Source organism: Tachysurus fulvidraco, chromosome 14 (genome assembly GCF_022655615.1).
Source record: "Tachysurus fulvidraco isolate hzauxx_2018 chromosome 14, HZAU_PFXX_2.0, whole genome shotgun sequence".
Lineage (NCBI taxonomy): Eukaryota > Metazoa > Chordata > Actinopteri > Siluriformes > Bagridae > Tachysurus > Tachysurus fulvidraco.
Window position 1 is genome coordinate 6,239,983 of NC_062531.1, and position 14,097 is coordinate 6,254,079.

At 39.9% G+C, this 14,097-nt stretch overlaps 1 protein-coding gene across 3 annotated transcripts in view; it reads left to right on the plus strand.

The window, feature by feature from the left end:
- Positions 1 to 14,097, plus strand: part of med27 (mediator complex subunit 27) — a 57,090-nt gene that overhangs the window by 26,608 nt on the left and 16,385 nt on the right. For all 3 annotated transcript variants that reach the window (XM_027133121.2, XM_047799959.1, XM_027133122.2), the window contains exon 4: positions 7,892 to 7,985. In XM_027133121.2, the coding sequence (XP_026988922.1) occupies positions 7,892 to 7,985 (94 nt within the window). The remainder of the gene's footprint in view (positions 1 to 7,891; positions 7,986 to 14,097) is intronic.

Below are 14,097 nucleotides of genomic sequence, written 5' to 3' on the forward strand. Positions count from 1 at the left end.
ATTGATTTGCAGTGACGCTTCTTCTTAAGAAGACTTAAGTCTTGCCAGCAAAATAAATATCTCTACAAAATCCCAGAGCCACCAATTTCTCCCTTGAATTTGTTTTCCCGTTTCCAAATATTGTCATGTGAAATGTTTTAGATACAATTTGTGCAGAAATGTGCTGATCTAGCCGAACGGTATATTCCAACGTTCTGGGTTCTATTAAGCGGCTCTACGAAGGCAAGTTATGACACAGACCACTCGACGTATTTGAAAGCAAATCTAATAAGAATTTGTTTACCAGTTTTCTGATGAAACAAGGGTCTAATTTCAGTGCTGCATTGCAGCAGAATATCCACAGCTGGAGCGATATGAAAATTTCAGTTGCCGGTGATCTCTGATTAGAGCGAAAGATGAAGGCAGAAACACCCCCACCCCCCCCCCCCCCCCCCCTCCATCCATCAGCATTCATTGCAGCCTCTCACACAAGCACAAGAAAAGGCTATTTGATCACGTCGTAGCATTAATCATACAGTGCGGAAAATATGTTGCCCTGTTATACAAAGAGGAACAAAGTTCAAAGTCTGGAATGTTTTTCCCCCCACAACCCGGATATTTTTCTATCAGAATTTCACCCCAAAGCCTTTTCTTTTTTTTTATTAATTATTGATTTTTGTATAATTTAACCACACCATGCGTTTATCATTTTGTGAAAACGGTTTCATCATCCTGCCGGCCAGCAAAGATAATCTGGTGCATTACATTCTGGAGTCTGTTCATAGTGAATTCTTTTTTAACCTCCCAACAGATCCTCCACGGTGTCTATCTCCACCAAGTTCTCATTAACTTTGCATTTAGATTACGTGTCGGATAAAAGAGAGCCCTTTCGGCTGGTGGTCAGAGAGACGCCTTGTTCCTCCTGTCGTCTCTGTCTCTCATCAGAGCGCCTTACACGTCAACTTCAAATACACGTATTGACCAAAGTGATTTGGTTTCAGTTCATTCACCGAAAGCTGCATTGAGGCCGTGTTCCACACAGCTCTGTGGTAAAGACTGGGTATGGTTAGAACCACCCAGACCACCAGGGGGCCTCATGATTTGTGAATAAATGTTTTTCTTCATAAACAAAAAACATATATGTGGTGTGAAAAGAATAGAAACTTATAACGCAATTTATATAACTAATGCCAGGATATCACCAAGAAGAAGTGATCACGAACCATTCAAATCAATCTGAGTCAGAACGAGATCGAGCAGTGTTTCCGAATAACCAGCACGACCTCAATGCCATTTAAACAGATGTAGTTAATTTTACATATTCTTCCACTTGCTGGTGTAATTCAAATGGAAAAGGTCAGTGGCTAACTAACTAGCTAGCTAGTATCCTAAGTAAGATGTTATAGACTTTCACAAATTAACTTGCTAACTCGTTATTATAAGCTGATAGCAGTCAATTGATTAACACTTTAATTAACGAATTCTTTCACCATGCTGAGTAGCCTAATGTTTGCAATTATTTTCATGATAAATTTCAGTTAGCATGTTAGCAGAATTTGACATCTAGCAATAAGCCCGGTAATATCTTGGGCTGTATTTCCTGAACAGAGATAAAAAAAACAACATATTATTTTTTTTTTTTTTAAGTGTGTGGATTCCTCACCATCTCACTCGTATGCGGTTCTTCCTCAAACTTAAGCCACAAACCTGGAATCACACAGTGGTGTAGAATGTCTTTGTATGCTTTAGAATTAAGATTTCTTCTTACTGGATGTAAGGGGCCCGAAAATATTCATGGTGGGTTAAGGTTGGAAGAACTCTAGTGTCCTGCACAGAGGACAAACTGCCTTTGACGCAACACCACAGAACACCTTTGGGATGAACCGGAACACTAACTGAACTCCAAACCTAATCACTATACATCAGTGCACCTTAATAATGCTCTTATAGCTGCATGGACAAAACGCCACAACAAAATTCACCTGCAAATGAGAACTCACTACCAATTGCTCACGAGCCAGTAAACATTCATACCTTACCTCAGAGTGCTGAGGTTTGAGACAGAAGTTTGGAGTATATATGGTTACATTCATGAATTATTCATTTTGTTAGAAATTTTGCTTTCTTTATTTAGTAAAATACAAAAAAAAAATCTAAATCTTGAATGACGGAACACACTCATTTACTAATTAGCATATTTTAAGAATGAAATTAATGAAATTTGTGTTTGTTTTTGGTTGTGTCCATGTGAATGACTTTGTCATGTCACACTCCACAGTGGTGATTAATGACACAGATGAAAGTACATCTTTGTTCATAAGTATTTTTTATATATTGTTTTTACCTAACTTATAAAAACTGGGTTTTTTTTCACAAAGATGTTTCACAAATCTTCAAAGTAAATGGTGATATCAAACCCATTTCTGCTCTCTGCAATGTCCCACATGCTTGTTCACAAGCATCTAAACTCTGATACTGTTATCATCAACCATTAATATTCTGTGTAAGGTTATCCCAACAGAGGGGAAAAAAATCTCTAGCACTCAAACTCGCGGCGATAAAATAATTCATTTGTTTATACTGATCGAAAATGTCTGATATGATTTATAAGATCATAAATTTCCCTGCTTTCTGAAAACAGTCTTTCTCTTTCATAGATAAGAACTCTGCACACAGTTTGTTAGTGCATCCTGATTTTCCCCAAAAATCCAGTGGGAAGCCTTCCCAAAAGAGTGGGTGTTTATTATATCAGCAAATAAATGGCTAGAATATATGACACGTCATTCTTTAGTAAACAAAAACTTTCTTGAAAATTACCTCTGATATAGACTTGTTCCTGTTGATTATTTGCCTATAACAGCATGCCCCACCATGCTTCATGTTGTACATACTGGACAATAGGAACCTGATGGTTGTTTTCTCAATGATGCAGATTTAGTGGTAGCTTAAGCGTTTTGCAGAGGCAGGTCTTCAGTCCTCTTTTCAAGACAGCCGGTGACTCAGCTGTTCAGACAGGCAGGGAAGAGAAAGTCTTGACGCATGTCTTGAGGGATGGTAGTTCAAGTCGTGTCTTCAGGTAGGTGGACGCTGGTCCGTTTTTGGCTTTGTATCGATGTGGGCAGCTATAGGAAGTGGAGTGAATGCAGCAGCGGTGAAGTGAAACATGCTGTGCCGCTGCATTTTGGATCAGCTGTAGGGGTTGTATGGAAGATGCGGTAGTCCGGTGTTGGGATGACGAGAGCCTGAACAAACACCTGATTGGCCTCTGTGACGAGAAGTAGCCAGATTCTCCAGATAAACCTTCATGACCTCTAGATAAACCTTCCATGATCAAGAGTATTACACCAAGTCTTCATGAGTTTCAGATGGTCAGATGATAGAGTTCTTTAGGGAGATGATGAGATCTTTGTTTTTTGGGGCAGAAATCCAAAGAAGTATTGATCACTGTATATGTATAAGTGTAATATATTTCACACTAGCAAGCGGCAAATTTTTTTACATTTTTTACGATATATACACATTTGCTAACAGTGGCGTTGCATAAAAAAAAATACACAAATACTTTTATTTAATGTTTACAGAATTAAGTGATAAAAAACTTAAAGGTCAGAAAATTTTCAATTCCAATTTTTAAAATTCAGTACATTTTAACATCATATCTATATGTATCTAGTCAGATACATATAGATATGATCTTTGTCATAGATACACCATGCCCATGATAACTCCAAAAGGTCTGTTATGGTATATGGAGCTGACTGCATTCACTCTTCAAGCAACCCAACAATCTCTTCTACGTCCTTCCAAGCTTTATATTTCATAGCAGTTTCCCTAAACACATTTAATGAAAGTTCATATAAGACAAAACCATGCTTAGATGGTTTTACATTTTTGTGTATCAGGCTCGTCTTAGGAATACAAGCCAAGGGTTTGGATTTAAGGTATTGTAACATCATACCTAATTTGCCTAGAATTGAGAGAATATCAATTTAAATGTCAATTATGAGACTAACACTCTATCTCTTGCTGAAATTGTGTTGTGCACAGGAAAAGAATATAATCGCCTTACTATCACTTTGCCTCTTCTTTGGGTGCACTTTTTGTGCATCGGCATACTGATGTGTATGGTGAGTTAATTCAGCAACAGACCTGGACTGGTATGTGAGCTGGAAAGACCTGAGTGTACATAAGCCAAGTTATAACTTGCTGGAATTTCAGCAATTCAACCCACAGTTTAGCAAAGCTTGCCGTTTTTGCCTAATGTGCTTCTGCTTAGCTTTAATCGTTGTCCTTCATTTGCTTATTCACAGCTGAGCAGCTACAATCTAGATCTTCTATGCATCATGAACCAGTGTAGCATTTGCTCTCAGATTGAACCCAGCCTGCAATGATTCAATGAATCTGCTGGTGATTAGCAGGCAATTAAAACAATGCTAATTAAAAGGCCTGTAGCAGAGCCTGAAGGAAAGGGATAGACATTAGTTCTAAACAGAAGCTTCGAAGTGAGAAAAAAAATGAGGTAGCTTCTGAGTGGTTCAGCAGCAAACTGCAAATCACAAGCTTTAGTTACAAACCCTTTTCCATTGTGCTTTCCCTGAACCAAAGATGCATGGAGATTGAGTAGATTTCACACCTGAGACTGATGAAGCAGTGAGATATTAAAGCATGTCTTGTCTTGTCGCTGGCTTGGCTTCCCTCTGCGTTGCCAATTGAGATGTAATTGCACACCCCATTCGATTACCTTTAAGCTCGGCTATTGCCAATAATCTGCCAGTAGCGCAGAATATTAACAACTTGGCTCATTTAGAAAGACTGGCTGCAGATGTGCAGTACATTTCCAAAACGGAATATTATTAAAATAATCAGATTTTAGAATTAAATCAACAACCAGCACATACTGTAGTATAGAATTACACAACAATCAAGAGCTCAAGGTCATCCAAGTTGGTGAGAAAAGAACCAGCAGTTAAAAAGAGCGTTAGGAAATAGGCATAAAATTATAAAAATGTTTCTTGGGCTTTTGTTATTAAAATGAATGAATGAAATACCGGGAGCACGGTGGCTTATTGGTTAACCTCCAGGGTCGGGGTTCGATTCCCGCCTCTGCCTTGTGTGTGCGGAGTTTGCATGTTCTCCCCGTGCCTCGGGGGTTTCCTCCGGGTACTCCGGTTTCCTCCCCGGGTCGAAAGACATGCATGCTAGGTTGATTGGCATCTCTGGAAAATTGTCCGTAGTGTGTGATTGCGTGAGTGAATGAGAGTGTGTGTGTGCCCTGTGATGGGTTGGCACCGGCTCCCCGAGAATTTCGGATAAGCGATAGAAAATGAGTGAGAGATGAGAGTGAAATCAATACCAGCACAAAAGGATTCATGCCTCTTTGTCCCCTGCGAGTGGAATCACCTATCTTAACACTCTCCTTGAGGTTTGTGTTCCTTCTTACCAGTTAACAAGTGATGCCAGATAGTAGATACTCAACATGAAACTTCAAACTGACCCCTTCACCGAAGTGCTGGTATGAACTTCCAACCTCTATATTGAGAGCAGTACTTCAGTCCATTATCTACTCTGTGCACATTTGCTCATCTAACACTCAACACTAGCACCTGTGCCACCTTGCTTCCTGAAAAAAAAGTGTTTATTGTTTGTTCTAAGTCCTTTGGCTGCACCCAGTTCATGATTGCAGGTCATCCATTGTATCCAGGCTTGAGACCAGCATTGAGAGTTAACCCCTCAGTGTCAGGGTCAGTTCCCTACTCTGGAATGGAACCTGGGCCACGGCTGGGAAAGTGTGCGATCCTACTGTGGAATGACCAGAAACATTTGGGTGGAAAAAACAGTTTTTGGGTTTTTTTTTTAAATGTTTTTACCAAGATTCTTCCCTCCATCATGTAACAGGACTTTCAGGTATAACCACAAAGTATACATATATTTGCACTCAGCTGTTTGTGTTGCTTGCGTTTGATTTTGATGTACAGGGAATATTCAAGAAAAAACAACAGAGCAGTCTTTGACAATTCCTACATTTACATTGTCATATAATCAGGACGTACATTTATAACTGGAACATAGACGATGTACACTTTTGTCTTCATAACTTTCAAATGACTTCTGCAACTAATCCTCTCACCTTAGCCAACCTCTCTCTGGCACTTCTGTAATGAATTTTTTTCCCCTTTTTGTGAGGCCAGTCCCTCAAGTCTATTGATAGCTGATGGCAAGGGAGATTTTCATTAAATCCTTATTAGAATTGACCCGCCAATACAAGGAGGGTGACTCTTCTCAGTTGCGGTTCTGCTGACTCGAGGGATGGCTCAAGGATTCAGCTGTCCAACCCCGAGCGTTCTGATGTCTAACGAGCAGCAAGCTCAACGTCTCTGACAGGGGTTTCAAATAATTCATATTCTCCTCTAAACAGTGAAGGTGAGCAAGGCATTCAGATAGAAAATCTCTGTTTTACAGACCACCGCTGAACAGAGGCTTGTTTTATTACAAGATCTCCTGCTTGTTTCTCTCAGTGGGAAAGTGTGCTCTGTTATTAAACTTTTGCTTGCTGGCATCGTGTTCAGGAATAAATGAAAAAGTTCCTTGTATTCAGAGGAGATATAATTTCTTTAGAGTAAACAGCTAAGCCATATCATAACTAAGCTGAGGAATAGAACTGGGTGAAAATTACAGCAGAGTTATTATTACCATCCTGATTTTTTTTTAACATCTTGTTTTATTCTTCAGCACGAACTAACAATTTTTTAATCATTAAAAAAAATGACACCATGCATTACCCATTTATAGCAAAGCAAATTAGTTTTTGTTGCCACTTAAGTTGTTTTGTCGTGTTTTTTTTAGCTTTCACGCTGTCCTCGTAGCATGAAAATCCTGCTCACGCATATGTATAGCGAAGTAAACGTTTTTATTGAAAGATCGAAATAAAGTGTTGTAACATGACAACAGAAGGATGCTACAAATGCTGTAAAATGAAAACTAGTTGTTTCTTAAAACGAAAGGTCAATTCTTTTTACCTTTATATCGTCTAAAAACTGTATCCCTTCTCTAACATACACTGTAGCAGCTATAAACATTTGTTCATTCAGTTGTCAAAAAAAAATAAGGCATATTGTTATAACAGAGAAAACGTTAGATGTGAAATCCTTTGTATTGAAGATTTTCCCTATGTCTGGAAATGTAAAATTGCAGCTTTAAATCTAACAAGTATGAAAGCTGACACTGGAGACTCCTTCTCCTCTTTAATTGTTGATTATATCAACAATTGTTTGTAACACATATCATGTAGGTTGTTATTATAAAACTGTAATATGTTAGAACGAGTACATTTAATAAAAAAAACTGTGAATTCCCTTGCAGCCAGAACTATTCCCCGACCCGCTGTTATATAAACAAATCAATTCCTTCGTACCAATTGAGAATTGACAAAAGTGAGAATTCAAAAAAATGCCTTTATAGTGCGGTGTTTCCTGCTTGTTTCTCTCATCGTTGTAGAATTTAGTTATTACAGAATTCGCGATTGCTGACGTCTACACAAATTTCTCGTTCAGACTGGTTATTTATTCCCTGTGCAGAAGGTTCAACAACATCCTCATGTTCCCACACAGATTAATCAGTGTCTTTTACTGTAAGTTACCAAAGTGTAAAGAGAGAATTAGTCAAAGTCTCAGACAGTAGATAAATGTGATGACTCAGGGCGGGACCCAGGATTACATTACCAGTTTGACACAAACATGTCAATAATATTGAATTCAACAAAGCACAGCTTTTTCAATATGGTTACCTTAATAAAAAAGGCATCGACTTGCTAACGGCAGCAATCATGACTTTTTTTTTAATGCACTCTCCGAATCTTCATCATCATTAAACCTGGACAAGAATATGAATTGCCTGTGTGGCCTTCCCTCGACAGGTACGTGGACGACGTGATCTCTAGGATTGGACGCATGTTTCCAGACATGTCCATCGAGCTCTTCCGGCCCAACGGGACGTCAGCTGTGCTTCTGGTGAGTTTCTGTTCTAAAATCTGTCTTCCACCTTACTAATAATTCTGCCTCTAGTGTATTTTATTCAAACGGCAGGCAGTCAAGGCATCCAAATTTTGTTAATGACTTTCAGCTTTTAAAGCTGAAGACTTACAAGGGCAATCAGAAATTTAAGGACATTTTACATAAAAGGTTTTATTTAAAGAATTAAAACATGACGGGCATGAAATGTCCATAATTGTTTTATTTTTGTTATACAACAGCATTCTTATAATATTTTGGTGTGTATTTCTTTTCTTTCGTTTATTAAAGACGTGTCTTTTACTTCCTATTAGCATGATAGCAGTTATTCACACACCATTTTCTTTTTGAGATGCTTGCTTGTTGATTGACAGTTATGGCCTGGCAGACAAAACTGTTCTGGGATGTATTTCTTGTCCTTTGCTAAACCTTATGGAACATTATTTTATTTAACATTATTTTTGTCCTGTCTCCTCCTTGTACGTTGAAAGCATTAGAAGGAGTCATTTAGAAGCTTGGGACCATTGTTTCTGGCAACAATCTCAATTTTGAGTGCCTTGTCCTCTGCCTGTCCTCATAAACATAAGGGGAGCATGCAGGACTTCTGAAGAAATGCCTTTTTTCTACTGTGACAGATAATATTGTCTCGAATAGTAACAGCCAATACCAAAGACAAGCAGAGAATCACCATCACCTAGAGGCATGGCTTTGAAATCTTTCATGGTTTCACAATGTCTCATTGTCTTTGCTTTTGTGCACCATTTTTTTATGCTGATCTGATCAAGCAACACTGCGAGCCAAGACTCTCAAATCAACATCTATCATCTGCCCCAGCTTTGGGATCATCTCCTACAAATACAGGCTCTGCCTTACCAATAAGATCGTGTTTTTGGCACAAAAATGGTGAGAGAAAGAAAAGACAAGAGAAGGAAAGAAAAGAGAACAAGAAATCTTGGCAGAAATGCCAGAAAGACTACAAATACCCCTTCCCCAGCTATCGGACCTCTGCAACTCACACCCATAGGACAGACGCTGCCAGATGGTCCAGTTGGCATGCTGGCACATTCTGCCACACGGGGGGTCGCTTGAGTGTCAGCTTCCCCACCGCTGGGGCCATGCCACAGATCACTACAAAGCTTGGAACATGAGCATCCCCTCCTCGCTCATCTGCATCACTTTGTGCTCCCTAATTAGCAAGTTATAAAAAAAAAAATAATGCTCGCTTAACCAAAATTATTGTTTGAGTTTAGGCTCTTTTGCTTTTCTGACCTACTTTTTCCTCATTTGATTTGGACGGATGGATGGAAGGACGGATGGATGGATGGATTGACAGATAGACGGAACAGTGGATCTGAAGCCCTGCTTCTGAATCTGAAATCCCATGATCGGGGACCCTGAATGGGATTTTAGTCCATTGCAAGGCATCACATACACTAGGGATGTAACCAAATACAAACACATTAGTCAACACAGCTCTGATACACACATTCACACACTCCTTCACACCTATGGCCAATTTACAGCAGTGTGTATGCCACCATGCTGCTCAGATGATGATACTGTGCGTGTGTGCATGCGTGCTTGCGTGCGCAAAATCTGTCCATGTTCCATTCTCCCCATCATTACACGTAATCATTTTAAAGATGATACTGAAGGATCATTTTAGTAGACGTCTTCAGAACGTGCTGAAGGAGCTCCTCCTCGAGTGTTCTCAATTGCTCGCTGCTGTTCCTTCACATAGAACTGCTTTGAAGTCATGGGTTCATGTTCCACCACTGAGACTAAACGGTCTCTCCATTCTAAAATAAGCACAGCCTTAAGATATCCATCAACTCTACAAACAATATCCAGAATCAAAAATGTGCATGCAAAATAATAGGAGAAACATCTGGGTCTAGGGAACTGATATTACTATCAGGGCCAATATTGGCTTGAAATCTTAGATTGATATCTGATCATATTTCAGATGTTTTCTACTCTGATCTATTGCACCTTTTATGTTTTTCATACACTGGCGACAGAAATATGGCAAATGGAAAAAGGCATATTAGAAATGTGAAAAATGGATATATTTTACTCTCATAAAGGCTTTAGCGACTCTACACAATACCATGGTTCTAATCCTATACATAAGCATAACAAGGCTTAAAAATTTAGTAAAAAAATCCTAGGCTACTTCCTGAACTACTTCTGTGTGGGTTTTATATTTAGCAGGAAATGTGTTGGGAATCTGTCCATTTGCTTGTAGCTTGTTGGCTGTTGAATCATTTTCGTATGCGTTGTGTGTGAAGCTGATGCCAAGGTGCTGGCTAATGAGATGTACACAGTAATCACAACAGACAAAGTGACCACAGAATATAGACCAAGAGATGGTTATAATTCTCTCACTCACTCTTACTCATTTTCTACCGCTTATCCGAACTTCTCGGGTCACGGGGAGCCTGTGCCTACCTTAGGCATCATCGGGCATCAAGGCAGGATACACCCTGGACGGAGTGCCAACCCATTGCAGAGCACACACACACACACTCTTACTCACTCACACACTCACACACTATGGACAATTTTCCAGAGATGCCAATCAACCTACCATGCATGTCTTTGTACCGGAGGAGGAAACCGGAGTACCCGGAGGAAAGCCCCGAGGCACGGGGAGCACATGCAAACTCCACACACACAAGGCGGAGGCGGGAATCGAACCCCGACCCTGGAGGCGTGAGGCAAACGTGCTTACCACAAATTATTTAAAAAAAAAACAAAAAAAAACTTGTGGATAAAAACTTTTTAAATTCTTAAAGATTGTACAATCAGATTCATGTGTGTAAGTGTATGTGGTTACAATCCTGTCAGGTTGAAAAGGCCATGTGTGAATAGAGTCCCAGAGCACTGCCTGGTAACAGACATAACCAAAACAAATATAGCAGGATGTTGTGTCTGCGTCATTCTGCTTACAATAACTTAAACATCTTTACTCTTCAACTGCACTCTTGTCTTAGATGTGCATTTGTGGTAGTGGTGTAGCGTTAACTAGGGCGTGAGATTGAGGGCAAAGGAAAGAGCCGGTCCTCTGCAGGCTTCCAATTCTTTACAAGCGAATCTGCCTGACCATAATTAGGTGATGCTAATGAGAGTGACAAATGCCTCCTCCTCAGGCCCTCTCCTCATTTTCCTCACCCGTTTGAGACCATCAGCTTCACCACCCCCACCAATATGTTCGTTTTCTTGCATGCTGAGTCTGGAAAGTATATATCTCGAGCTCCTGTATCCTGATGAGCGGAGTGTTTTTAAGTGCGATCTGAAGTCGTTTCATGTGCTGCCACAGACTAGATCCTGTCACTCTTTTGGCAGAACACATCAAAAGATGCACAAACACAGAGCCACCGCAAACCTTCATACAGCGGAGCTTCACAGAAACATGCATACATGTTAAACAGAGATCACTGTAAGGAAATTCATAGCTCAGAACTTAAGACTAAGAATGTTAATTTTCTTAAATTAATCAATCTAGCCTTCATAGTTTCATGGTTAGCAACATGCAATATCTGGAGTTCTGTTTACTAATACAGTTTACTACATTATTAGCCATAATGAGCTATAAACCTCGTGTGGAAAAAACAAGATCATTAGAGAGAGAGAGAGAGAGAGAGAGAGAGAGAGAGAGAGAGAGAGAGAGTTGTCCTGTAATGGCATGGCAGCCTGTTCAAGGTCAGGCGTAGGCATGTGATAAATTAATTAGCTAGCTTATTGCTAGTTAAGGACATTTGTGCAGCTTACAGCAAATAAAAAAGTTTATTATTAGTATAATTTTTTTAAGCAAGTTTCTAATGTAGTATCATAAATATTGACACAAATTTTCATCATGTAATGTGATCACATCTTGTACTCAGCCAAATCCGTCTTTGATTCACATGCATCGAACATGGATGCAGTTATCGTAGGAAGTAATTACATACTGTACTGTATGTGTGTTCACTTGTAGGAGTTTAAAAGATGAATCCTGTGCTTGCAGTTTCACCAGTTCAAGTTAATAAAAGAAAAACAACAAATAAAAGCGAATACTGACAAAAAGGCACAGCAAAACAATCACAAAAATAAAACACAACAATGCGAAATTCAGGAGGGATGCATTAAGAGGCCAAGATTTTTATTTAACCCTGTGGACTGTATTTTCTCTTGACATGTTTAAGCAATGCGGAAACAAATTCATTGGGTAGTGGTAGGTTGTTCCATAGGTTCTACAGTCTGTTTAAAATGTTTTTAGAGGCAAATAGCAAGCTAAGTGCTTTATTCCTTTAAAAAATTATAAACTGATCCACTAACACAAAATTAGAATAATATACCAGATAAAATTTGCTCATCATGGGCTACTTGATCTATTTCTGCCTTGGACACAGCGTCCTTGGATATTCTGTGGATCCACCAAAACCTGACCAGGATAAAGCAGTTACTGAAATTCTATAAATACATTTATAATGCAATGTATTTAAAGCCTGGTTGATGAAGTATTCAGAGAAAAGTATATTTATAAATGTATTATGTAACAAGAAATGTATTCAAATACATTTTTGGTTTGTGGATAGTTTTACCACATACCTGGCAACCTAACTACTAAAGCCAATATAGAGATGTTACTGGTGTATTCAGTGTGCACATTTAGCAATATATTCTCAGAGTTTTAGTTTATTTATGTGAAAATGTTTTTAAGCAGCCTTACATTGATACACCAACTGGCCACATCCTGGCTGGAAACACCTTTCAGGGAAGAAAAGCCAGACTAGTTTCAAGCTGACAGGAAGGCTGTATTAACTCAAATAACTACTCTTTATTTACATGGTGAGTAGAAAAGCATCTCAGAATATACCACATGCCAAAACGTTTGACATAAGAGCTAAAATAGGTGAAGACCACGTTGGGTTCCATCAAGAACCTCGGCAAGAACACAAATCTGGGCACATGCTCACTGAGAGTAAACCTGTAATTCTCTGTATTTTGTCTGGGGTCACCCCCCCTTCAGTCCTATAGCACTTTCTATAGACAGACTGTACTGTAAATAGTGAATGAGTGAGCAAAAAGAGGTCTTTCTCATGCTCTCTCAGTCATACTCTCTCTGTGTATTGCCCTCTCACACACCGTCTGTCTTTGGTGCCTTCAGAGCCTTGCCTTTTAATTGTATCTAAAAGTGACCTTGTGCTGCTATTGATCTACATCAAGAATATTTCACCCTCCTCAGGGGCATGGCTCAGGGCACAACAAGCACATGGTCGGCTTCCGGCTCTAAAATATCGACATGGATTTCTGGAACGTTCTCAGAAAACAGACAAGTGCTGAGGCACGAGGTCACTGAAGGATCTGAGCTTCAGAAAGTACCGTTTGTTTTTAGCCAGCCCAAAGCAGCACCTTGTCTTCCTCTGTGCTGGATAGGAAAGACAGCGCCGAAAGAAAAGTTGATGAGGCGGCTATGCTGGTGATGCCAGAGCTAGCAGTTAGAGTGCTCAGATAGTCAGATTAACGCTGAGTGGATGAAGAGGTCTGAGCCAGCTGGTTCAGCAGGATCCTGGCTTTCAGAGATTCACCTCAAAAACATCAAAGTCACTTCCAGAAAACACGGCACATCAGCAGCGAACAGGAAGCTTTTCCAAGCTCTCCATCCCGAATGCCGTCATCGGCGGCAGAAATGAACCAGTGTTAGTCATGACAAACACATCAAGCAGTCCTGCAGCTTCTTAGAAGCTCTGTGAGGTCAGCTAATGCAGGGCGCCTCACCACATTCCCACTTTGGCACCTCTCGCTTCCTGTTTCGCAGCTGATTTTGGCGGCAATAGTCACTTGTTGCTTAGAAACGCTTTCTTCCTCATTTTTTTCACGTTCTTGATGTTTTTTTTTTTCTTTTTCTTTCCTTCTCCATTGCATCTCTTTCTGCCCACTCTCGCTCCAAATAAAAAGCACCATCTGCCACCGTGGTGCTCTGTTCCTCCTGGGAGTGTGCTTTTTCTCTTGGTGAGCGAGCCGCTCCAGGACGCCTCGAAGTTTGACGAACTTCTATTGTCCTCGGCACAGAGCTCGCTCCAGGCCCCGCGCCAGCGCCTCGCTTTCAGCCCAGCCTTTTCGGAGA